The sequence below is a fragment of the Mesoplodon densirostris genome, chromosome 7 (assembly GCF_025265405.1).
Source record: "Mesoplodon densirostris isolate mMesDen1 chromosome 7, mMesDen1 primary haplotype, whole genome shotgun sequence".
NCBI lineage: Eukaryota > Metazoa > Chordata > Mammalia > Artiodactyla > Ziphiidae > Mesoplodon > Mesoplodon densirostris.
In genome coordinates, this window is record NC_082667.1 from 67,844,080 (window position 1) to 67,870,416 (window position 26,337).

Genomic DNA, 26,337 nt, shown 5'->3' on the forward strand with positions numbered 1-26,337 from the left:
ATATAATAAACAAAAGTATATAAAGAAGGAAAGTGAAATCACCCATCCTCACTCTATCCTGAGAAAATCATAATTAACATTTTGGAACATTTCCTTGCAGACTTTTTCCTGTATGAATACAGTTGATCCTTGAACAATGTGGAGGTCATGGGCTCTGACTCTCCACAGGGTCGAAAATCCACATATAACTGATAGTCAGCCCTCCGTATTGGCGGTTCCTCCACGTCCGTAGATTCAACCAACCGTGGATCGGGTGGAACTGTAGTATTTACTACTGAAAAAAATCTGCATTTAGGTGGACCCATGCAGTTCAAACCTGCATTGTTCAAGGGTCAACTGCATGTTCTAACCCAGTGGGAATCCCATGTCTACAGTTTCATGGTTGTCTTTTTTCACTAACACTATATTAAGAACAGTTTCCCATGACATTAAAAATGCTTTTGGAGCCTAATTTTTGATGCCTGTAAAAGATGGTTAATAATTTATTTGCGTCCTATATTGTTGGACATTTATGTTGTTTACTATTTTTAAGTTACAAATATTTTTATGGTGAATGTCTTTGTACCCACATCTTTCTCCATATTTCAAATAGTTTACTTAGGATCAGTCATGAGAAATGGGATTGCTGAGTCAAAGAGCGTGTATGTTTTGAAGGCTCCAAACACAACTGACCCCTGTGATCAGTTCGCCGCCCCCCAGGAAAGTCATGCCCATGTTCAGCCTGCCCTTCAGCAGTGCGTGGGGGCTGAGATTTGGGGGAGGGGGGCTGGTTGCAAATTGCAGGGTCTGCCACGTTCTCTATTTACTGGCTCTCTTCCTCTGCTTCTTTGGAGGCATCGTCTTTAAGCATCATGGACTAAGTGCCCTCACCTTGATGTCTTTCTCAGGAGGAGGGGATGTGGAAAGAGCAAGAAGCCTCTAGGCGAGACCCTCCTGCGGAAAGTTCTTGCGCTGCCGCCGCCATCGGCACACCGGAAGGCAGCCCCCCAGGTATCCCCAATTCCTTCTTTAGGAAGGTGCTAAGCTGGCCCCTCAGGCTGCCGTGGGGCCTGCTTCACCTTCCCCGGAGGCTGCTTAACTGGATTCAGGGACTCCTGCGGGCCGCCAGTCTGCATATCAGGGACAATGCTTACAACTACTGCTACACGTACGAGCTCCTGAGCCTCGGGCTGCCCCTGCTCTGGGTGTTCTCCGAGGTCCTGGCTTCCATGTACCGGGAGACCGAGGAGTCCCTCGAGGGCATCCGCGACTGGCTGCTCAGATGCTTCCTGGCCAAGCTGCACTGAAGCCCAGCCTCAAAGTGCCGTAACATTTCCTGTGTAGATGGCAGCATGTGCAGCCAGCTCAGGCGCTGGCCAGGGAGCCCCACGCCCTTTAACCAGTTAGTTCACAGCCAAAGAGTTTCCCGTCGGCCATCTGCACCTGGCCTGGTCGCGGTGAACATCTGCTCCCGGTGCCCAGGCCAGCACGACACGAAGGATATTTTTTTATACCTTTGTACTTTTATACCAAAGCGAGCCATATTTCTAGGTTTACATTTCAATTTTTAACTTTTAATAAGCCAAGAGAAAGCATCTTTTTCTATGAGTGTCAGTTTTTCTAGACAAGGGTTTGACGTTTATAACTGGTATTACGAACCCTTCCCACGTTGTGGTCAGTTGTAATAGCTGCTGCCTGCAACATGAATGATTTGGGCTTCTATGTAAACCAAAACCAGTGCCTTTTGATTTACGTGCCTGGATACGACTTTTCAACAATGGACAGTTGTTTGCAACATGAAAGCATAATACTTTAGAAGAAAAAAATAGAAAGGACAGAAGAGAATTAAACCTACAGAAGCACGTGGCAGTGTGTAGTCGCCTGTTATCTGTCCTCCCAGAGGGCGGGGGACTGTTTTGCTCACTTGTTTTGATGTAAAATAGTAGCGTAAAGGTTCTTTGCTCAATACCAGATCACAGCCAAATGATGTAGAACCACAGGGTTTCAAGCAGATTGCTACAAATATACATTTCCCTTCCCACTAATGAGCATGGCAGCGAAAGCCCATTGGCCCCTGACCATGTGGAGCTCCATGAAACTGATGCAGTGTTAAAGAGGAGTTATGTCAGCTGGTGGCATTTTAAGCTCTCCTTATGAGGTCCCCAGCCCAGGCTGCAGTCTGAGCCAAGGCCACTCAGGGTCCACAACCATGAGGCTGAGGGAAGAAACTGCCCTTTCACATAACGTCCTTTGAGACCGAGGGCATTTGTTAGCACCTCAGGGTATTATTTCTGGGAAGTGTGGCCTGCCCCTTGAGCATGGCTTGCAGACGTCCTGGCTTCTTAGCCGCTCGCTGCCATGCATATTTGGTCAAACAGTCAGAAACCATTTATTTTCACGCTGTCCTAGCAAAGGAATGCGTCTGACCTCCAGGGGGAAGCTCCCCTGTGTCTTGACTGTCAGGGGAGGCTGGGAGTGGACACTATTACTGACTCATGCAAAAGAAATACACCCTATTAAGGGCAAAACAGGCCTTGGGCCCACCTGCATTCTTCTCTCTGGGCATCTGGAAGAGGCCTCAGCTCTCGCGACTCCACTTGCCTGGACATGCATGGCTGCTGAGTCTGGCTGAACAGTGGAGATGGCTGATAGAGAAGGGCCTTCTGCAGTGTGTGTTCAGTGTATCTAGAGTGGCTGGGCCAGAGACGGCTCTCTGCGTGTTATACTAGAAAGATGCTCTAGGTTAAATAAGGATGGAGCCCGGTAGGTTAGGAGTCAGAGCTCTTGAGGCCTTTGAGATGCCAAGTTCTCTAGGGTGGGAAGAAGTGGGGAGGCATTTCTATAAACACTTCCCTAAGTCCTTGGGCCAATCAGGGACATGGCTGCGGCCAAGTTCGTGGGAACTGGCGCCTCTGTCCTTGTTGGAACTGTTCTCGTCCTATGACTTGCGTTGTGTTTTTCCAAATTTCTGCTGGTATTTTAATGTTCCGCATGGTGGGAGGAGCCCTTGATTCATTTTATGTTCGATTCTGAAAGTCACGACATAAACACATGCACAGCTGTGTCATTGTTATTTCCGTCAGCTCAGGGCAGGGTGAGATGCTTTGTGGGATGCTCCGTGAAGCCGGAGTTAGGATCTCTGAGAATGTCACTTTTGGCCATAAGGAGACTGGTTTGAATTACTCTGGCGAGACAGGGCGTGCCTGTCAGAAGCCTGAGATGTTTGTATGTTCTGAGACTTTGAACCTTCCTGGTGGGGCAGCTCCAAAACACAAAGGTGGGTCCTGGGGGCGGATGTCTCTAAGGCTCCACAACATATTCAAGAATGAACGTGGGGCTCGAGAGTAAAATTGGGGCAGAGAGGATGTGGAGGGCTGTGGAGGACAGAGGAGCGTCGGCCCGTTGCACGGATTCACTCTTGCAGATGAGTGGCTGCTCACTGCCAGAAAGGTTCGTCTGTCCTAAGCAAGCCGTAACTTGTTTGGGGAAGTGTCTCTTTTTTTAATGGTTGCCTCGTTTTCAATTCCCGTGCCTTCTCGTGTTGCCTTGTGCCCCGCAACTAAATTCTCCTTTCTGTCTCTCTCTTTCCAACCTTACACTGTGGCCGTCAGTTCATTTCAGCCTTCCGGTGCTACACCCACTTCTTGGCTGACACAATTCTGCTCTGAGGTGACTGGTTTTCTTGCCAATTTTCAGAGAGTGGTACTAACCCCTGACCCGCTTTCCGTACCCCATGCCCCCGCCGTGGCCTTGGTTGTGCTAACTGCGAGTGTCTTGCATACTAATGGGCTCATTCAGTGACGTGGTTGGTGAACAGCATGGGGTGGTGTTTCAGCTCGAAAGCCGTTTCTCATTCCATCACCCTGAGCCAGCTGCCCGGTCCACCCCAAGTGCCTGCCCCGCCTCCCCTCTGCGCCCTGCGGCCTGCGTGCATGCTTTTCTGGTTGCGCTTACAAAGCCCCTCACCTTCCTGGGAGGGTTAACCCTGAATGTGAGACAGTACCATAGAGAGGGCGCTTCACCTTTGAAAAGAACTCTTTCACCTCTCAGCCTCTGGAAAAGCACATGCATACCAGCATCTTCTTCAGTTGGTTCTAGTATAAAGGCTATCCCCTTTTCAGAAGGATTTAAAAAAAAAAATACTCCCAGGCTTCATCACAAGCTTGACCCAGACTCTGTATTTTGAACACACAATCACAACTTTCCTAGCAAATCCTTTCTCCACTGCAGCCTATACTTTACCTCCAAGGGCTTTGCTGTGGCTCTTCTGATCGCTCTGGGCTCATAAAGCCCTGGGTGATACAGAAGCTTCAACTAGAGCAGTCATTGTCACAGACCAGGGATGCCTTTGAGAGATGACTCCGCTCGGCCCCCGGGTCTAGAGCAGCGCATTTCAATGCCCCCATGACTCTTTAGCTGGAGCAGCAGGACACTCAGAGTGCTTTTAAAGAGAAACACCACGCCAGGTACAGTGGGGCTGCTGAAGGCCAGGCCTCGCAGTCTCGGGCTGCAGGTGGTGTGCGTCCTGCATGCGGCCCAGAGCCATGCTGACCCTCGCCTGTCTGCACAGCCCCGCATGCTGCATGGTTCCCTCGTTGGTGCAGATCCTAGCCAGGACCAAGTCACCGTTCTCGTCTTATCTTCTCTTGCAGAGTCTCCCCCCTTTTTAGAATGTCAACCAAAGAGTGCCCTCCTCCCTCCAGCCTCCTCCCTAGCTAGCCTCCCCACCTCATCACCCACGCATGTTTGTGACCTTTGGTAGTCATTACAGTGCCACATGGAACCCTGTATTTTGCACACGGCGGACAATGTTTAGCTTTATTTATGGTATTTGATGCTGTAAATGAAAATAAATATGGTTCTTTATAAAGCTCATTGTTTCCTCTCTTCTTTGCCATGGAAGCTGCTCAAACCTCAGACGCAGGGGTTGGTTGAAGGGGTCAGCCTTCCCTAAACTGGGGGGCCTTCACTTGTGGTGACATGGGACTCTCTGGGGCTGTGCTGGGTACTCTGAGAGGAAATATTACCCAGGGGTAATATTTGGAAAATATCACCCATGCTCCGGGGCCAGGCTTTGGGGGCTGTTCCTTGTAAACTCATGGTGCTCTTCTGTAGGTGCTGGGCATAGCTGGCTGAAGGTCAGAGTCACCTCTGCTGTCAGGAACAGGCTGTATTAACAGCTGCTTGCACCCATTTCCCACACACATCCAAGCAGTGGACCCTCAGGAGAGCTTTAATTGGGAACCTTGCTGTCACTTAGGTTCCCATGTGATAGAAGTTGGTCTTGAAAGTTTTGTGCTGGTCTAGCTGAGTGACGGGTGAAAGGTAAGGAGGAAGGACTGGACATTGGTTTCAGGATGGCAGTGAATGTGGCAGGTGTGCCCATCCAGATGCAGAGCCATTTGTGATGCTAAGAGACCCGCCTTGCCCCCAAAGACTCAGGTCACTCAGTGTCTTAGGCTGCAAGGCTCTGCCCACAGGGCCAGTCTGAGGACAGCACCGTGGCAGGCTCTGGCCCAATTCCACTTGTGTTTAAGGGAAGGAGTTGAAGTTTCACGCAACTAGTCTGGACAGTGTCAAAGAAATCTGGTCCTCAACCTCCCTAGGGTGGGATACGTCCCTTTGCCATGCTGGTTGTGGCTGGGCTTCTGATGCTGGCATGAAAACTCATCTGTGAACTTCATGAGGGCCCTTGTATCTCTAAAGGGGCACTTCTGAGGCCCTGGGCCTCTGAGCCCAGTCGCTGGTGCCTGGAACTGCCTCCAGAGCTGCCTGTGGTCATGACCAAGTGTCTGTACTCCTACCCAGGTGAGATACTCTTTCCCTTCCCTAAAAGGAAGGGTGTTAGGGACTGAAGTCAGGAGCTGGGTTAGACAAGTGACGCATTCCTTTCTTCATTCATCTATTCAAGGGTTTGTTGAATACCTGCCATGCCCTAGGCATATTCTAGGTCCTAGAGATGCAGCAGTGAACCACACAAAATTCCTGCCCCTTCCTGCATCTTGGACTGCATGTATCTCAGTGTTGTACTAGACTTGATTTGTTTTGTTTAGTTGTGCATGAACTTATTTGTTTACTCGTTCATGCACACATTTGTTTACTCACCTAATATGTACTGAGCATCTACTGTATGTTGGGAATATAGCAGGGAATGAAACAGACAAAAATCCTCATTCACATGGAGCTTATAGTTTGGTTTTGATTTTTGATCTGAAGTTGGGTTAAAACATTTTCCAAAGTGTGACAATGGAACACTAGCTTCAAGAGGTGCTTTGTGAAAAAAGGGTTCCATGGTCACAGAGTCTGAGAAGCGTTTTATACTAATCATGCCAGTCCTCCCAAATCTTGGCGATCCACAAGATTCATTAGCATATTGAAGTCTGAGGAGTCCTCCAGTGAAGAAGCCTAATTAACTTTGCTTAAGTGGGCTTTCCCGTACCTCTTTGAAGTGAGTTTTTTGTTTGTTTGGGGGGAGTTTTTGTTTTGCATATTACGTTCTACATAAGTGTTTGGTAGAGTATTCTTTATCCAAAAACACTGGATGGAAGAATTAAAATAAAAAATGTAAATAATAGAATTAGGTATTAAATAGAATTAAGTACTGGTGAAATAATGGAGTGGTAACTTTCTAAACTTTAAAACCTCTGATGGAAAAAAGTTACAGAGGAAAGACATGGCACAAATCTGACTTACAAACATTTAAAAAAACTTAACATATAAAAATAAAAATGAAAATATTCAACGGGCAGTCAGACTGGGGAAAAATCTGAATTTGATGTGATGACAAAGATGTTCATTGCTGTGGCATTTAGAAGGTTCCTGCAAAGCGATGGTCTCAGGTGCCTTGCACGTGATATTTGTTGATTAAAGACCCCATAATAAATGGGCAAAGGTTATGCATGGACAGTTCACACTCAAGCAAATTTTAAAAGAAAACACTTAAACAACAAGCATTTCCAAAAATGTTCTAACTTGGCTTTCAAAGGAATGTAAATTAATTATGCTGCACCCACTGAATAAGTAAAGGAATAGTGAAGTAGATCGTAAGAAAAAATACGAACTTAATCACTAGTATTAAGTGTAAAGTTAAATGGGGACCATCTTTTCTGGAAAGCAATATGGCAACAAGTATTATGACGCATAGAAGGGATTCTGACCTCTTGGCCCAGTAATCACACCCGAGGAACTGATCCTAAAGAAATAATCCAGCCAAAGAAAGAAAATCCCTGCAACCTGAATATTGAGTAGAGTAAGGGGGTCAAGCAAAGCGGGTGGGGGTGAGCCGTTCTCCTGTATTTCTGAGAACTCATTCACTTTCAGAGCTTTTTCTTTCATCCCTTAAGTAAAAGAAGCGACTGCCACTTTCACTGCCCCAAGGCCACTGTTTCCACGGGGCCAAAGACTCTGTGCGGTCCCTCATTAGCTTTTCACCTCCTGGTGGCACCCTTGAGTTGGCACTGACATTAAAGTTCACTGATGCTAGAGGTGACCTAGAGCAGCATCTTCAACTGTTGAGGAGCCCAGGCCAGGAATCAGGTGCTGCTCTCAGGAGACGCTTGGCACAGGGGAAGGCCCTGGACTTGGCCGAAGACCGGCTTTGGCTCCAGGACTTCATATTGACTCAGAGGCACCGGGCGAGTCCCTTCTGTGAACGGGGCTAACCGTGCCTCTGGCAGAGGGTTTGGGGAAGGCAGAGTCAGTGAACTGAGTGTGCCCAGCAAGAGCTCTTGCTGAGTTCTGGGGAGCACCTTCCTGGTTTTGTGCAGCAGCGAGTGCCGTGAGGGAGGCATTCTAGGTCAGCTGGGGCTCAGAGTCTGACGGGACATCTTCTGGTTGGGGACTAAATGGGTCTCGATTCACATGGAGTGGCAACATCTATTGTTTTCTAGTTTTCTGGTCCCCCAGCTCTCTTGAAGGTGGCGGGTTATCTCCCTTTAGACACGCTGGCCTCAGCTTGAGCCCCTTCTCTCCTGCCACCTGCTAGCAGCACTTCAGTTTTGCTGTAGTGAGTGCCTGCGTCTCAGCACAGGGGGCCTCCTCGAGCTCTGGCTCGGGCTGCCTGCTCACCATCTCCACATAGCTGTCTACTGAGAGGCTCCAACTTAGACGTCCACCCCCAACTCCTGATCTTCCCCTGAGACAGACACCGCCCTTGGCCTTTGCAGTCTCTGGACACGGCAGTTCCATTCTTCCTGTTGCTCAGCTCAGAGCCTTGGCTGGAGTCATTCTTGGCTCTTCTTTGCTTGGCCCCATGTCCAGTCCATCTGTGAATTCTAAGTACAGCCAGAGTCTGTCCACATCCCACCACCTCCATGCTACCGCCTGGCCCCAACCACTGTCATCTCTTCCTGTGTTACTCCGGTGACCTCCTCTAAGCTCTCCTTCTAGAGAGTTCTCCGTACTCCATTCAACCTGTTTTCAGCACAACAGCTAGAGGACTCTTGTGAGAACTTAAGCCTGATCTCTCCTCTGCTCCAAACTCCAGCAGCTCCCCAGCTCACTTAGCGGGAAAGCCAAAGGCATACAGTGGGGGCACCTGGTAAGTGCAGCCGGGCAGGACAGCCATGCCCCAGCATGGCAGGCGGGCCTGAGGCCCAGGGCTACCTATCAATTTACTCATCGCCTGAAAACCCCCTAGAAACTGGCATTCCCAGTAGTACACTCTCAGAAGCCCCGGGATGGCAACTGTGCTGTCTTTAGGCACCTGTGCTTTTATCTTTTAAAGGGACATGCACTGCAAAGGACCTTGGTACTGGATAGACACATGTCCCTCCTAGAGCAATTAGGTGGAGGGAACACCTGACACAGACCCCTTCCCAGGTCCCTCCTCCATCCTGCTGAGGTCTTGTCAGTGTCCCCTCACTCATCACAGTCCACCTTGAAAGAGGGCAAGGAGACTGCACTATGCTTAGTAGCCTGGACATCTGCCTATTTGCTCTCAGATACACTCCCTGCCCTTCCCCTGCTCTGCTCTGTATTAGAGAGGTGTAACCCTTGCAAAGGACATTTCCCAAGATCCCTTGTGAACTGGTTTCCTACTAAGTTTGACCATTAGGACGCGCGAGTGGGAGAGTGCAGGGTGGAATCGAGGGAGAAGCCAGGGTATTCCTCCCGTCCCTCTGCATACTGGGAAGTGCTGTGTCTTTTTTGTGGTACCCGCCTCCTACTGCATGGCCCTGGCCTCTGGACTCATAACACCAGCTCCTTCCGGTGTCCCCCTAGCCAGTGGCTTCCTGCCATTACTCATCTCTGGGTTGCCTCATGTTCCCCATTTGGCTTTTCAGCTCATCCAATACCATCGTTATTAGTTTCCTATATTAACTTTACTCTGTCGAACTTCCTGGCTTGGGTTGTATTTTCCTGACTGATAAACTTAGTTCCATTGCTCTTGTTAAACTTTTTTGTTCCAAGAGAACTGTGGGCAAGACAGCAGAGGGAGCTTTTCCAAGCCCAGAGGCAAAAGTGGCTCTGGCAGTTAGGAGCTGTGTGACCTCGGACAAGTGAGATAACACCTCTGAGCTTCGGTTTTCTAATCTGTAAAATGGGCTTAATAACTGTATATAGGAGAATATGTCGTTTTGTTGTCTCCCTGGGTTCTTGGGGAGAGTGGAAGGGTCTCCAGACTTGGGGAGAAAACAGGAACAAGTTCACCAGCAGAAATGGGGCAAGGGTCCTCACTCTGACACTGCAGCAGTGGCCTGGCTGTGAAAGAGCCTTGGGACTTGGCTGCTGGGGGTGGTGTACAAGGACAGACATTTCCCCGGACACTGCCTGGCTCTGCCTGTGGAGTCTCATCTTTCACCAGGGAGAAGGCATCTGGCCAGAGCAACGGGAGGAGACTGAGATGCTCAGCTCTAAGCAGACCTCCTTCCCTCCAGGAGGCCAGGGCAGCTGCCCTGGGAGGGGCTGGATCATTCTCACCCCCGCCGCCATGCACCTCCTCCCCAGGCAGCCCCCAGCCCCACTGAATTCTCCATACAAGCACAGATGACTTCAGGCAAAGTCTAGGACAAAGAGCAGCCGGGCCTGGGTGAGGAGGCACAGGTGAGCACACCCGGGGCCCTTACCTGCGGCTGCCCACAGACACACTGCTCTGTGTCCAGGTCTGGCCGATCCAGCTCACTCTCGGGGTGGCCCTGGCCGCGTTACTGTCTGACTCCACGTTCTCCCAGTCACACAATGAAGACATCATACTGTCCTTTCAGGATGGGGGAGGGGGATGTTAGAGAAGATGAGTGCAAACTGCTAAAGAGACACGTGGGCCCTGGATGACGAGTTGGGGCTGCTTGTGTTATTGCCTTCAGATTACTTCGTTCCTAGTACTAGTGTCACTAGAATTACCACTACGGGTCTGTGCATGTGGCCAGGGATCCTCAGGGGAAGGCAGTGTCTGGAGGTAGAAGTTTGAGTGCAGAAATTTCCTCCTGGGGGGCAGCAGTGGACCTGAGACCCAGCAGTACACCGTGCCCTGGGCCCTGGGGGGGCAGAGGAGGGGAGGAACATGTCCTCCTTGGGGGCTTTTTGCCTGGGCGAGGTGGTGACCGGAGGAAGCACCAGCTTCTTTTCCACAAAGTCTACACCTCCAGGTGCCCCTCGCCCCTCCACTGATATCCAGGCTCCGCTGTCAGAGGCGCTGGCCCTGACCCTCCTGCACTGAGGGATCATCATTCAGCCACATCCCCACCCCTCCAGAAGCCCAGGGAGCCAGCTGAGCCCTTACCCTGATCCATCCCTCAGCCCTGCTGGCAAAGTCAAAACTCTCTCGGAGAGAGGGGGAAGGAGGAAAGCAGACCTGGGGTGTTCCTTGCAGGTTTGGGCTGGTCCCTGAGGTACAGGGGCTGTGGGTCTGGTGCCGTGGGTCTGTGACCAGCTGCAGGTAAGGGCCCCGGGCGTGCTCACCTGTGCCTCCCCCAGGCCCGGCTGCTCTTTGTCCTAGACTTTGCCTGAAGTTATCTCTGCTCTTTTTTTTTTTTTTAATTTATTTTATTTTATTTTTGGCTGCATTGGGTCTTCGTTGCTGCGTGGGCTTTCTCTAGTTGCAGCGAGCGGGGGCTATTCTTTGTTGCTGTGCACAGGCTTCTCACTGCCGTGGCTTCTCTTGTTGCGGAGCACGGGCTCTAGGCGCACGGGCTTCAGTAATTATGGCACATGGGCTTGGTAGTTGTGGCTCGCGGGCTCTAGAGAGCAGGCTCAGTAGTTGTGGCACACGGGCTTAGTTGCTCCGCGGCATGTGGGATCTTCCCGGACCAGGGCTCGAACCCGTGTCCCCTGCATTGGCAGGCGGATTCTTAACCACAGAGCCACCAGGGAAGCCCGATCTGTGCTCTTAAGGAGAATTCAGTGGAGCTGCACAGCTCACCTCCACTGCCTGCAGCTGCCCGTCTGGCCAGGCTGCTCTCCACTCCCTCATCTCCCCTCTTCTCCACTGCGCATGCTCAGCTGATAGGTCTCTTCCGGTTATCACAGCTGCCTGCTCACGGGTCTCCCTCTCTCCTTGTGGGCCCTCCCGTCCGCCTTCCACTCTGCAACCAGAGCCGTCTTTCTGAGAGGCAAATCTGATAATGCCAACCCCCGGCTTCCAGGCCTTCACTGGTTGCTCCCAGAGCAAAACCTACCCTCCATTTCGCCATTCAAGGCCCTTCCTGGTTTGATGTCAAAGCAATCATTTCCCACTGGTTTTCCCCTTTCTGTACCCTTTTGCCCTCCAGTCGCATGGACTTTTTTTCCGTTCCCATGCAGTTGGCAGTGCTTTCCCACTTTTCTCTTGCTCCCAGGGGTCTGCCACCTCTCCCTTCCCTGTTCAAATCCTACTCATCCTCAAGCCCCATTAAAACGGTGCTTTCTACCCAAAGTCTTTATTGCATGGAAGTCAGATCTCGCTCCCCTCCCACCTCGTCTTGGCCTCACTCTTTGTGGTCTACCTTCTAATGCAGATATTTGTGAACAGACCTTCTTTCCCCTGTGGGGCAGAAAGAGACCCTTGAAGGCAGAAGGAGACCCATGGCTGATATATCTCCAAATCCCCAGCACAAGCCTGGATCAGAGGGGAGGGCACAGTAGCTTCTGTTGACCCTATAAGTATCTGTGCACAGAGCTCACAGGCACATACACCTATACTCAGACATAAACCAGGTATAGAGCCAGGTCTCTACTACAGCAATTCTGTGTAACAAGCCTCCCAAATCTTAGTAGCTTGTAACATCATTTTTCTTGCTCATGGGTCTGTGGGTTGGCTAAGTGGCTCTGCTTCAGGCTGCAGGTGTAAGGGTGACCTGGGCTCTCATGGGATCGGCTAGACCATAGGTTGGCTCCAGATCTGCTCCATGTGCCCACAGTTGGGGACCTAGGCTGCTGAAGGGGCAGCAGCCATCTGGGATGAGCTCTTCTCATGGCCGACGAGCAGGAGTGTGAGTGGACTAGCCAAACAGCAAGGCCACTGAAGGCCGCTGCTCATGTCACACCCACTGATTTCCACTGGTCAAAGCAAGTCTCACAGCCAAGCCTCATGTCAACTGAGTAGGGAAGCTCACCCCATCTACTCCAGTGGGAAGGACCGCAAGGTCATAGGACAAACCACACCTCTGTTATGGGGAAGAAGTGAAGAACTGGGGACTTATTCCAGTCCAAACTCCCAGAATAATGGCCACGTGCATTGCTGTCCATTTGGGGCTTTGTTGTGCTCACAGACATACAGACTCGTCCCCATCCTTTGATGAAACGTCCGACCGAGTGCTGGTGTCTTAACCTCTCTGTTCACCTGTTTTTGCAGCAGCAAAATGGGAATAATACTACTTTTCTTAGAAGCTGGTGTGAAATTTAATAGACTTATTACATGTTAAACACTTAAACAATCCTTGATAAAAGTACTCAATAAAAGTAAGCTGCTGCTATTATTATAACTACACAGTCAAGCATCCAGTTATAATACCTGCTCCCCAAATGCTCCTCCTCTGTCCACAGCCACCCCAATGCAAAAGGGTGCATACATGTCCTCACAGCAAGCATGCACTGTACCAGGGCTTGCAAACTGGCAAACCACTGGCTGCATCTGGCTGTAGACGTGTTTCGTTGGACCTGTACAGTATTTTTAAATGTGAGGCATTGCACATAAAAATCAAAATTTCTCGAGTTACCTTTGCAGATGATAAAGAGTAGATAATATCTCCCAGAAAGAGTGTGTGAGGTGAAAAAAATGAGAGGGCCCAGGTAGAAGCATGAAGAACCCAGGTCTTAAGGGTTGGCTAGAAGTCAGGAACGGCCAGCTAGGCAGGGAGAGTAAGCGTCCCTGGAAGCAGGGAGGGCTCAGAGGGCAAGAGCTGCAGGAGGACCCCAAAGCCTTGTGAACTGGATTTAACAACAACAAGGAGGGCACTAGGGACTTTGTTGGGGGCAGTTCGGGTAGTGGAGGCATAGGCAGGATTATAGGGGATTGAGGAGTGAGTGATGGGAGGTGAGGAAGTGGAGAAAGTGAGTGCAGCAAAGTCTTCCCAGAAGATTGGCTGGGAAGGAGGAAGAAGAGTCGGCTGGGGAGTGGGGGGAGGGGGAACTGGGATTAAAAATGGTCTGAGGGCCTCCCTGGTGGCGCAGTGGTTAAGAGTCCGCCTGCCGATGCAGGGGATACGGGTTCGTGCCCCGGTCTGGGAGGATCCCATATGCCGCGGAGTGGCTGGGCCCGTGAGCCATGGCCGCTGGGCCTGCGCATCCGGAGCCTGTGCTCCGCAACGGGAGATGCCACAACAGTGAGAGGCCCGCATACCGCAAAAAGAAAAAAAAAAAAAAAAATGGTCTTAAAACTGGAGAGGTTTCAGCATATGTTAATACTGATGGAAAAGATCCAGTAGACAAAGAATTAATGACACAGGGAAGAGGAGATAATGGTCCTTAGCTGGTGTGTGTGTGTATGTGTGTGTGTAGGAGGAGCCAAGTTCAAGTGCAATGTCAGCCTTAGGAGAAAGGACTCCTACCCCACTGTTCGTGGAGCCAATTAGTGGCCAAGAGGGATCTGGGACTTGGGCTGCCTGTCTTGCTCATTTATTCATTCATTGATTCATTGATTCATTTAACAGGTATTTATTATTGAGCATCTACTCTTCACCAGGCACCATTCTAGCAAGAAATGAAAGAGGCGAAAATCACTGCTTTTATTCTAGGCATGGGAGCGAAATAACAAACAAAATAAATGGGAAAAGTGTATAGTTTATTAGAAGGTGCGATGTGCTATGAATAAAAATAAAGAGGAAAGGAAAGGGCTGAGGGTGTGGGTTGCAGTTTGAGGAGGATGGTCAGGGTCACCTCCTTGAGAAGGCAACAGTTGGCCAAAGGTTTGAAGGAGGCGGGTGAGCGAGCCCTGCCCTCTGGGGGCAGTGTCTCCAAGGAAGAGGCGAGAGCCTCTGAGCCGGGGCCGAGATGGGGGCGTGCTGCGTGCGGAGGGACAGCACAGTGGTCGCGTGGTCAGAGCAGAGAGCCGGGGGCAGCACCGGGAGATGAGGTCACAGGGGCCCTGGAGGAGTGTGACAGGGGGTGGCGTGATCTGACTTCCATGTTAACAGGCACTCGGCAGCTGTGTTGAGAAGAGACTGAGGGGTGGGGCCTGGCCAGAGGGAAAGCAGGGAGACCAGTAGAGGCCGTTTCTATAACCCAGACGAGATGATGGTGGCTGGGGCCAGGGTAGCAGCAGAGGAGGTGGTGACAGGTGCCTGGATTCCTGACGTATTTTCAAAGTAGAGCCAACTGGATTTGCTGATAGCTTGAGTGAAGAGTGAAAGAACAAAAGGAGTCAAGGATAACACTGAAGTGTTGCCTGGAGCAACCTGAAGGCCCAAGTTGCCATTTACCGAGATGGGAGGGCCATGCGGGAAGCAGGCCTGGGGAGAGGCAGAGATGGAGAATTCCATGGGCATGAGTGTGATGTGTCTACTGGAGATCCACCTGGAGATGCCAAGTAAGCAGTGGCGTATACACATCTAGATTCATGGGAATGTCCAGGCTGGAGAGAGAGATGTGTGAGTCATTGTTGTCTAGGGTTATTTAAGGCTGAAACCAGATGAGATCATCAAGGACATGAGTGTAGATGAGAAGAGAAGAGGTGCAAAGACAGTCCTGGGACCTTCCAGTGCTGAGAGGTCACGGGGTGGGGCGGGGGCAACCAGTGAAAGAAACAGAAGGAGGTAGCCGGTGGGGAGGAGGGAGCCAGGCTCTGCTGTCCTGGAAGCTGAGAGAAGGGCTGTTTCTAGAAGGAAGGAGTGATCAGCGGGGTCACAGGCTTCTGGTGTGTCAAGTAAGATGAGAAATGAGAAGTTACCACTGGGTTTAGCGACACATTGGACATTGTGATTCTGATAACAGTAATGCAGAGGCTGGTGGACCTGGGGTGGGACCTATGGACATTTCAGACCCTCCTTTACTTAAGAGTAAACTTAAGAGTAGACTTAAGAGTCGGATAGTGTGTACGTTCGTGCCCTGCACACAAGATATGTGCTCTAAATGCTGGGGTGTCCGGTGGGCTAAGTGGTGGGGATCCAGTGATGGCACGGTGGATGAGGTCCATCTTAGAGTGTCCACCCAAGCCTCTGGAGGAAGGGCAGGCGCCCTGCGGGGCGGTCCATTCCCAGCATCTCTCTAGACCCTCTTCTCCTCTCAACAGATGAGCCAACCTCCCCCAAGAAGCCCAAGAGTGTCCCGGAGCTCGAGCATGGGGATGTGGCTGGTGGAGTCGCCTCCCCCCTGCCCTCTGAGTGGATGTCAGTGAGGATCAGCCCCGGGGAGGAAGCGGTTGGGCAGGACGTGCTGGCTGTGCGTGTCCTGGTCACCAGTGACGGCAGCAGGTACGTTCCTGCTGCTGCAGGACGGGGGCAGGATGGATTGGGCAAGGGGACAGCATTCGGGAGCTGGTCTTACCCCCACTCACTTGCAGTATGACCTCTCTGTGCCTCCATTTCCCCATCTGTAAGATGGGATAATCCGTAGGGAGTTGTCAGGATCGAAGAATTAACATATCAAGGGTGTAGAACAACCCAAAGAAGCTTAAGTAACAAAGGCAAATATGTTGGATCTACAGCCATCCACAGAGAGGCCCGTATGTGGAACTCTTGGCTGCTGGGGGCCTCAGCCTACATCCATAGATTCATGTCCACATATCAAGATTTCAAGGTTGGGCTCCAACTGGTACTACTCACATTGCATTGGGGCTAATCGATGAACTGGACTGGGATGCTGTTGTGACTGGCAGGCTTGGGCAGGCTGATGGACAGATGGTCCACCAAAGCTCACAGATGGACAAGGGGCAGTGCCCTCACACAAAGAAGCATGCTGGACATAGAGAGGAAGAGAGAGAGAAAAAAATAGATATTCATGAAAATGTCACTAGCCAATAGGTTTTGTGCTTCCCCACCCCAGGACTGTGCTGTGCTGTCCCCACTACCTAGGACACGCTGCTTCCACTGCCACACCACCTGAATTCCTGATGATTATTCCAGACCCAGGTTAAATATCCCCCCACACATTCTTTTCTGTAGTCTTTTCCATTCCCTCATCTATTCCCAAGGGAAGCAAGCAGTATTTAAATGCCTGACGTTTTAGGCCCAAGTCCTAATGATGAGCTCATTTTACCCCAGAGAGCTTAGGAGTCCTGCTCGGGGACGGTGAAGATGAGAGGACCAAACTTCACCTACATACTTCATTGTACATCTCTGGGCCCCTTTCACCTGCTCTGATCTGAACTTGCCTGCATTCATGTGCTAGGGCTGCCATGAAGAACCACAGACGGGTGTGGCTTAAACAGGAGGGATTTATTTTCTCACAGTTCTAGACGTTCAAGGTCAAGGTGTCAGCAGGGTTGGTTCCTTCTGAGGACCATGAGGGAAGATTCTGTTCCAGGCCCCTCTCCTCAGCTTGTAGATGGCGGTCTTCTCGTTTATGTGGCATTTTCCTTGTACGTATGCCTGTGTCTAAATTTCCTTGTAAGGAAAATTGTAAGGACACCAGTCAGATTGGATTAGCGCCCACCCTAATGACCTAATTTTAATCTAATTACCTCTTTAACGACCCTGTTTCTCAAAGCAGTCACATTCTGAGGTACTAGGCGTTAGGACTTCATGTGAATTTGGGTGGGGGCACGGGTCAGCCCATAACAAAGCCAGAGGCTGGGTGCCAGGCAGAGAGGTAACTAACCCACGGCCCTTGCCCTAGAACCCCTTTGCCTGCTGGAGGGCAGCGACGGGCAGGGCACGGTGCGGCCGGGATGGCAGGCCTCCTCGCTCACCTGCGCTTTCCTTCCTCCTCCCAGCTCAGACGAAGAGGCGGACCATGGTGGCAGTGAGGCCTCCAGTGCAGAGCCCTGGGACGAAAGACCCCGGCGACAGGGACCCCGACCCTCACCCCTCCTGAAGCCCCTCGCCCAGCACAGCTCCCTGAGGGAGGCCCCTCCCAGGGCAATCTCTCCACATGGCCCCGAGGAGCCTGAAGCTGTGCATGGTGAGCAGAGGGTCTGCCTGGGCGAGGCAGACAGACGGGCTTGCGTGATCCTGGGACGCGGGAGTGGAAGCGGGGAGGGGGGACAGGGACCCCCATGGACGGTTTTTCCTCATGGAGGACCACGTGACAGTAGGCCTGGCCCTCAGGCTCAGAGGCAGTGGAGCTGGGACCTTTAGGGGCCGGGGTACAAGTGGGAGTGAGCGGACTGGACCCAGGCCCAGCCTCCCTCTCCATGGGCAGCTTTGTAATCTCAGGTGGGAAGGAGGCGCAGGGGGCTGGCAGGCTATGTGTCACAGGCAGAGATAAGGGGGCCCCAGGACCCTCTTTCCTGGAGCAGCGTCCTCTGTGAATATCTGTGAGGGCCCCTCTGGCATTCCATAGCCCGTGAGGGAGAAGGAGGTGGGCTCAGCTGCTGTTGGACCACACACATCTCTGAGCAGCACAGTTTCTCTGGTGCCACCAGGGGGCAGCACAGGGCCACTACCAGTGCTTGCGGCTTGTGGAATGCGCTATAACCAATGCCCTATCACTGAGTACCTGTATTGGCCAGGGCTTTCCCTGTACATGGCCCCATTTCATCCTCAGGATGACCATGTGAGGTAAGTAGCATGAAGCCCATTTTACAGGTGTTCAAATGGACTGAGTGTTTTCCCAAGGACTCACACAGCTTAGTGGTGTGGCCCAGTGCTGGATGCTCCACACCCAAAGAAGTCATTGTCTTTAGCATTCCAGCTTGTTTTAATAAAGGGCCTTGAATTGAATGTTTTGATTTAGTCAAGGGCAACTAGTGACCTGTGGGTGGGAAGAAACAAGCTAATAGCAACTTGCCATCATCAGGACCAATGGCCTTAGCTGCCCGGGGAAAGCTGCAGCTCTACTTGTCCTGTGCTTCCCTCTGGTGGCCGAGAGCAGAACTTCCACATGAACCTAGAAATGTTCTTATGAGTGATCGTTTCCCAGGAAGACCAGGGCTGGGGCCAGAATCCTGTAAACTCTGGATTTACCCTCTCATATGAGCTGTTTTTAAAAAGGACAAATTGCCATTAAAACACATTTGCTAAGTACCATTTGTGGTGCTGTCCAGAGAGGCTTAGCACAGGCAGTGGACAGAGTCTTGGGAACTGCTGGCCTCTCCATCACCCCGGGCTCCAGCCTCCTCATTTATAGATACGAAGACTTCCCACCTTTCATCCCTTCCCTCCATTTCTCCTTTCTCCTCAGTTGTCAGAGGATTTTAGGCAACTTACAAGAAAGACATAAAACAAAATTGTGTGTCTATATATATGAAAGATAATGCCTCAAGATAAAGCCTAAAGATATATACATGAAAGGGAAAAACAGTTTAGGAGTTATAGACCTCAGAGAGGCAGACCATGATCCTAAACAGTTGCTCTAGTGGAATCATAAATTTGATTCTGAGTTTTCTGGCAGCCAGAGTTCAAATGGAAACAGACAATTACTTCTGACTGTTCACAAGGAAAAACATACATTGGTTTGCAGCAGGTCTCAGAGCTGGTACCACTTTTCCTAATGCTTCACCCTATGGAAATTTTCCAGCTCATGTCAAATAGATGATATTGACAGATGTGTTTGATCGTGTCTTGAACAATGGGGTCTGCAGAAAATGCAGCCATAGTTTTCCCAAGGCTGTTTCGTGCAGCATCCTTTGCTGGCAGGTGAGAGCATGACAGCAAAACATGGCTCAGCTAGAGCACCTCTCCCAGGAGGATGGGCTTAGGTGGAGAGATCAAGGCAGTGTGGCCAAAGCATTTGGTTTGACAGTCCAGTTTAATTCCAGAATAAGAAACACAGTAGACAGAGACGTGAATAGACCTCACGACTTTCAAGCAATCTTGTGTTGGTTTTATCTTTTTTTATTTTTATTTTTTTTTATTTTTGCGATACACGGGCCTCTCACTGTTGTGGCCTCTCCCATTGCGGAGCACAGGCTCCAAACGCGCAGGCTCAGGGCCCTGGCTCACGGGCCCAGCCGCTCCGCGGCATGTGGGATCTTCCCACACCAGGGCACGAACCCGTGTCCCCTGCATCGGCAGGCGGACTCTCAACCACTGCACCACCAGGGAAGCCCGGTTTTATCTTTATCCATCATGATTTCCATCACTGCCAAGCAGACCACATTGTAAGGCTACAATCGCTGGCATAGTCTAAGCTCTGTGTTTCATGTTGCTGGTTGTGGTGAGTCCATCACTTTACCAGATAATGTAGGGTTGACATCATGTTGTGGGTGTCATGGAGCTTTGTTAATCACTATTTTCACCTGGATAAATGTCTCGGAGGTTAGCCGAGGGCATGCCGAAAAAAACCAGGATGTTGCTTTAAAAAGATTCCTGGTTTGTATACCATGCTCATAACAGCATTTTTCACAATTGCCAAAAGGAGAAATGACCCAAATGTCCATCAGCAGGTGAATGGATAAACAAATTGTGCTATATCCACACAATGGAATGTTTTTCAGCATTAAAAAGGAATGAAGTTGTGACACATGCTGTAACATAGATGAGACTTGAAGTTATTATGCTGAGTGAACTGAGCCAGGACAAGTATTGTATGATCCCACTTCTGTGAGGCACCCAGAATAGTCAAAGTCACAGAGGCAGAAAGTATAGAAAAGTGATAACCAGGGGCTGGGGGAAGAGGGTGGATGGGGATTATTGTTTAATGGGGACAGAGTTTCAGTGGGATGAAGAAGAAGTTCCGGAGATGGATGGAATTAATGTTTGCATAACAACGTGAATGTACTTAATGCCATTCAACTCTATACTTAAAGGTGGTTAAAATGGTGATTTTTATATTATATATGTTTTACCACCTTTGAAAAGACTCTGGGACTGCCGCAGCTCATCAAGGAACCTATCCCCTCCTCAAAGTTCTTTAGCATAGAGCATGCCCACCATGATGGTTTAAAACAGAAACTGAGCCCTGTGTAATAGAGGCCATAGAAAATGCTCAGTAATGCTCCCCTAAAACACCTAATTTAGTGGTTCCTAAAAATCCTGCTTAACAGGCAGATTCCTAGGTTCCCTCCTTCAGAGATTCAGATGCCTTGGGTCTAGAGTGGGGACCAGTATCTGCGTTTATGGAAGCACCCCAGTTGCCTCCAGGCAGGAGAGCCACGTCCTGCGCTTTGGGAATCGCAGAGAGCAGCTTCCTAGAGGCCTGCTTGGATGCATTAGTTATAAAATGCGTGCCTAAACAACAAATTGATCTAGTGCACTGGGTTCTTGGACATAAACCAGTTACAGTTAGGAGGGAAATCTGCCCTCAAATTATTCTGATTTAGAAAAATCGGTATTTATCCATTTTTTTCTGGCAATAATTTGATAACAGGATGGTCCAATGGCCTACGGAGGACATTTATTGTTAGTGTGTGACAATAAAATGATGTCATCAGCACCCTGTGTCACAATGCTTACCCTCTTACTCCTTTTGCAGAGAGTCATACGCTAAGATCTCCAAAAGTACTCCCTTAAAATAAATACAAACACGTTAAATAAATATACTATAAACTAAAAAGAAGGGAACAGCCCTGCTTTACTCTGCTCAAAATTACTGGATCAAATCATGACTACCCACTCTATTCCTATTGTGGTAAAAATGTGTGCATGGATGCCCTATAAACACCAGTGATGGAAAACCTCTCATGAATTTTAACCATTTCTAATAAATCCCATTCCACAAAGTTAAGAGCCAAGGAGAAGCAATAAGAGCTTTTGGCACTCTTCTGTGTTTCTTGAGTAATTTCTCCATTAGGTGATGAAGAGGTTAACTCTCGTCTGCAGGAATCAGCTTGTTCCTTATGTAAAACATCCATGACTTGCACTTGGCAGGGGGAAGTGGCCCTACCTTGTACATAGACTGTTCATTCTGCAGTGGGGAGACAGGGAGATGGCACCCTCACCTATCCACATAGGCTCCTCCCCCTCAAACCCGTGAGCTTGATTATGACAGCAGACCTGTGGGATGGGGAACCGCCAGACCAGACACAGCAGGAGCAAAGCTCTCCAAATCGATAAGGGAGGGGAGCCGAGGAGCTCGGGAGCTGAAAGATCTCCTGCTGAGGAAAGGAAGCCCCCAGGTCGGGTGGACGCCTGTGCTGCACAGCCTGGCTGGTAAGAGCTGACAGCAGCTCTGAGCCCTGGCGGGCAGTGGAACCTAGGACTTCCTGCAGACAGAGGGCGGGCTGGGCCAGCTGTGTTCAAAGCTTCCCCACCCACTCTCCACGCCCACATCAGTCCTGGGGGCTTCCTTTCCTTCCACACCTCCTGGTCCCACGTGTGGGAGCCATTCAGGTGTGCCTTGCCCCGTCTTTCTCTCCGGCCGTGATGGAACCACCACAGAGACCTGGAGCCTGAGGCCAAATCTGAGGGACCAGTGTGGGAACGGGGTACATTTACATCCCACTTGTAGGTCCCAAATGGCTAAGACCCATTTCTTCTGCCTGTGATGTTCATTTTGCTCAGCTGATTCTCAAGGCCCAGATGGGCAAAGGGTCTTCATAACGCAGCCCACGCATCCTGCAAATGTGTTTCCATCGGAAGCAGACCAAGAGGAGGGGTTGTAGCCATGGAGTGTCCAGGAGTTCAGTTAAAACTGGTTCCCAAAGGGTTTTGGGGGCTCTGGGGGTAAGGTAGAGAGAGGGTGGAGCTTTCTGCAGCTTCCAGGCTTCAATGAGAGCAGCTGTGGTTCATCTATGACACATTTGGGGCGTTGATGTGAGACTTCAGCTCCAAAGAGCTGCTCTGCTTAAAATGAACGTGTCATATATGCTTGTGTATATACGGACATATGTATATACATGTATGCATATAAACATGTATGCACACATGCTTATTAACAGTGGGTGAGTTAGAATGATGGCTCATAATTTGAGATATTTTCTGAAAGAGGGCAGTACCTGGCCCATAGCAGGGTCTCAAAACAATTTGATGAGTGAATGAATGAAAAGTTGGAAGTGTGTGTTATAGGGACAGGGAGGTTCAGTCGGAGGAAAGGAAGGGGCTCCATCAATTATGACCATTAGTCTACTAACTTTTGGTAACTGGGCCATAAGAAAAAACTCCCTGTTTATCCTACCCGTTTAACAGACTCTTCCTCCCTCCCCATCTTCTCTCCCTCTTTCTTTTTCCCACCACAGTTCTGCAGAGGGCCAACAGCTTCCAGTTTCCAACTCCCAGCAAATACCAGAGCGGGAGAAGAAAATTCCAGCCGAGTGAGTCATGAGCTCCCTGGGGGGTAGGAGGGGGCAGGAGCTGTCTGATTAATTCCCAGGGGCAGCTGTTCTCACTCCTCACATGTCCTCTCTGAACTGGCCTCCTGGATGTGAGGGGCAAGGAGAGAAATGTACTGTTTGACAATTTCTGCTGCTCACTAGAGGAAGCACTTTGCAAGGGATTTGCTACTTTTTCTTCCACCTCCCCAGCTCCCCACTCTGGAGTCACAGGGCCTTAGAACTCTACAGTTGCACTTGAAAGGAATCTTAGCAGCCATCCGCTCCAATCTTCTTGAAACACAGATGAGGAAACTGAGACCTGAGGGCTCTACGTTTTGATTCAGTACACTGGAGTTGGGCTGGGGGCATCAGCCTGACTTCGTGTAGTAGTGGGCAAACCAGTGAAGGAATCCAAAGACACACACACACCGCACACACGCACATACACAAACGCACAAATACACACTGCCCTGCTCCTTTTTCTGAGCAGGTTATGGTCCCGCATCCCAGGGAAGAGCAGGTGGGTGAGGACCAGGGCCCGCGGCGGGTGCCAAGGCAGTGGACTCCCACTAGGGGGCGCAGTGACCGCGTGCCCGGTCGCGCAGCGTCCCAGGGCCAGCGTGTTCCTGGCGCTGCCCCAGTTACAGAGCAGAGATTCCCTCTCCAATCCTGAGAGGGGGCAGGGGCTCTTCATCTGATCCCAAGTCCATCGCTGCCTTCCACCTCCTCCTGCCCCCATGCTCCCTCTCCGGAACTTGATGTACGAGGGTGGACCCAGGAAAACCTGGGGTTAGATGAAGGCTTCTTAAAAGAAACACTGGAGATGGAATAGCATGCTAATTTAGTTGACTCCTGCCTTCTGAGTCAACGCCGACTCCTGGCCAGTGAGTCATTCTCTGCAACCCATAGACCTGCGGCCCCTTTCACTCGGGCCAGGCTGGGACAATGGGCACTTCTGGAACAGGACCAGGGCACACCTGAGTCGGCCACTTCACCTGGGGACAACCTAAAATGACTCTTGGACCATGGTGTGATCGCAGGCAGCGAAGGCGAGGGGAAGGAGGGAATCACCGTTTACCGAAAGCCTGGGGCAGGCCTTTCCCACGCGTCTCATTTACTCCCCACCTCAGCCCCTCCCCAGTCACGGGAATTCTGCTTCTATGGCTGGGTCCATTTGGGTGCAGATTCCATCCAGTGCTTCCAGCCGACTTTACTGAGTGCCACCGGAGCAAGGGGCCCGGCCCCGCCCTCAAGAAGTTCCTGATCTGGGGTGAGAGCAGGGAGTCTGGCAGGGGACCCTCACAGCAGGGTGTGGGTGCTGGAGGAGGCACAGGAGAGAGGGGACTGCTAACCAGCGGCGTGGTTTCTCAGCTGTGTCTTTAGTTATCCCAGGAGTATCAGGCGTGGGTTCTCAAGTGCATGTAAAACTGGTTTGAGGGCAGGCCTTGAGTTTGAATCATTTCTATGGGCTTAGTGCAGAAGAGGCACCCAGTCCTTGCTTGCAGAACGAATGAATAAGTGGATGAATGAATGAATGAAAGAACGAACGAATGAACAAACTAAAGAACCAGGGACCAAGCCGGCTGAACTGAGTTGAACTCAGTGCAGGAACAAATAGAGAGCGTGGGTTAGGCCTGAGCAGGCTGCAGCCCCTAGAGGGTGTTCCAAGACTTTGGGAGGATTTGAGTATTGCCTAAGCTCCAAATTCTGGGGAGCTGCACCCTGGAATCCCAGTCTTTGTGAAAATCCTCAGAGCCATCTTTTTGGTCATCTTCATTTTGCCCAGAAGGAAACCCACTGGGCAAGGCTGGTCCTGTGGGAGGGAGCAGGGCTTGGGGCACACCACCTCCTCTATCCCTTCACTGCCCTGTTAAGGCTGGCTCTGGCCCCAGCCCCAGGCAAGAGGATGGAGGGGGCTGCGTGCCTGCCCTTATCGCCCTCACCCAGCTGACCATACTCACCAGAACGACCTTTAGGATCAAGGGAAAGGCCTCCATTGACAGAGGACCCAGAGAAGAGGCAGCTGACCCAGGAGGGATATGGGAGGAGCTGTAATCCAGACCCTCATCTGTTCATCAGCCTCCTTTGCACAATGGGACTGGAAGGGCCAGTGGCACCCGGGACTGAGGCTCCTGCAGAGGGCAGGGCAGACCTGGCTGGACCATGCTGAGGTTTCAAGCAAAACAAGAAAGGGCGAGAAGGACCTGAGTTGGTCAATGAGAACCAAGCCTGTGGGCCGTGAGTTAGAGAAATCCTGGCCAGGATGGATGTGCAGCACCTCCTACTCCCCGGAACAGGTCAGCGGTTCAGCACTGCCTTTATTGGACACTACTCATGTGCATGGGAGGAAGGGAAGGGGATGGAATTAATATTTAGCTAGCATGTGGCGTTTACTTTGTGCTTTGCACTGGGCACCTCTTTTTATCCCATTTTATTTCTTTAGCTTCCCCATGAAACAGCACTAGGGTTCCTATTTTTCAGATGAGGAAACTGAGGGGTTACGTAACTCACTGTGTCAGGCGGCTGGTGTGGGTGTGAAAGGGGTGGGGTCCCAGGCTCCCCTTTACCATCCTCTGAGGGAAACCAAAGGCCTCAGGTGGGTGAGATTTCCCATCACCTGTCAGCTGGGCTCTGGCCTCCCCTTCCATTCCTAGGCACTGCTCACCTCCCAGGCAGTGGCTTGAATGGCAGGTGTTTTGCTTCCCCCATCTCCTCAAGCCCCCCGCCCCCAATTTCTATCCTGAAGACAGTCTTGAGGATCCTGTGTGGAGAGAGATCCCACTTGCTGGGTGGGGTTGGGGATTAGACACAGAAGAGGGGGGCAGCTCCCAGGTCATGACCTTGAGACCCCCAAGGCTTTCCTATCAGCTTGGCTCCCAAGGTGTTCTGGCTCTGTGTCAGAGGGTTCCCGGATCGCTCCTCGGGGGAACAAAAAGGCAGTCTGTGGAGCTGAGGGGACTTTGGGACAAGTTCAGGAGTTTGATTCAGGAGGTGGCAGAGAGAGGAGAATGAGGGGGCCAGGAAGAGGAGGAGAAGGAATTCAGCAGGAATTTGGCAAGCTGAGGACAGGAAGCAAGGCAACAACTGACTCACAACTTTTGCCTTTTTAGGCTCGAACCATCTAATTGGGGGCTCAGAAGGGGGTTCGGGTGACAGGCAGGCCGGCCAGCTGCCCCCCACCCACCGACCCAGTGTCAGCTCCTGGCAGCCAGTGGCCTTTGTCCCCAGCAGCTCCTTCCTGCCGGCCTCAGATCTGTTCCCCCAAGTTACCTTTTCCCCTGGAGCGCTTCCCTTGGGGAGCTTGCTGATGGTGTGTGTGGCCAGCTTTTCAGAGCCCGGGCCTGGGACGCACGCTCTAATGTGTTTGCATTTGTAAGAGGAAAGCAGGACAGACTGACAACCCCCTGTGTGGCTCCGCTGTGCACACGGGTCTGGAAGGAACCCCTCTTGGAGTGAGGCCTGGGTTTAGCCTGGCCTGGGTGGGTCCCAGAGGAGGAACCTCTCAGCCAAAGCTTTGGGGAAACTGAGGCCAGGGGATTGTGTTTAGAAACAAGCTGAAATCTGAAGGCTGGACACCTTGGAGGGAAATGGAAATGGGTCAGCTGAGGAGCCAGAAGCAGGAAGTCTGACAGGAGTGGGTAGTTAGAGACAGTGGT

At 51.0% G+C, this 26,337-nt stretch overlaps 1 protein-coding gene across 5 annotated transcripts in view; it reads left to right on the plus strand.

The window, feature by feature from the left end:
- The window catches only part of MICAL2 (microtubule associated monooxygenase, calponin and LIM domain containing 2), a 226,922-nt gene that overhangs the window by 140,766 nt on the left and 59,819 nt on the right, over window positions 1–26,337 (plus strand). For 4 of the 5 annotated variants that reach the window (XM_060103822.1, XM_060103819.1, XM_060103818.1 and 1 more), the window contains 4 exons: window positions 888–990; window positions 15,623–15,803; window positions 17,264–17,451; window positions 22,607–22,681. In XM_060103822.1, coding sequence (XP_059959805.1) covers window positions 888–990; window positions 15,623–15,803; window positions 17,264–17,451; window positions 22,607–22,681 — 547 coding nt within the window. Of the gene's footprint in view, window positions 1–887; window positions 4,850–15,622; window positions 15,804–17,263; window positions 17,452–22,606; window positions 22,682–26,337 lie in introns of those variants that run through there. The other variant, XM_060103821.1, reaches the window with a different exon arrangement.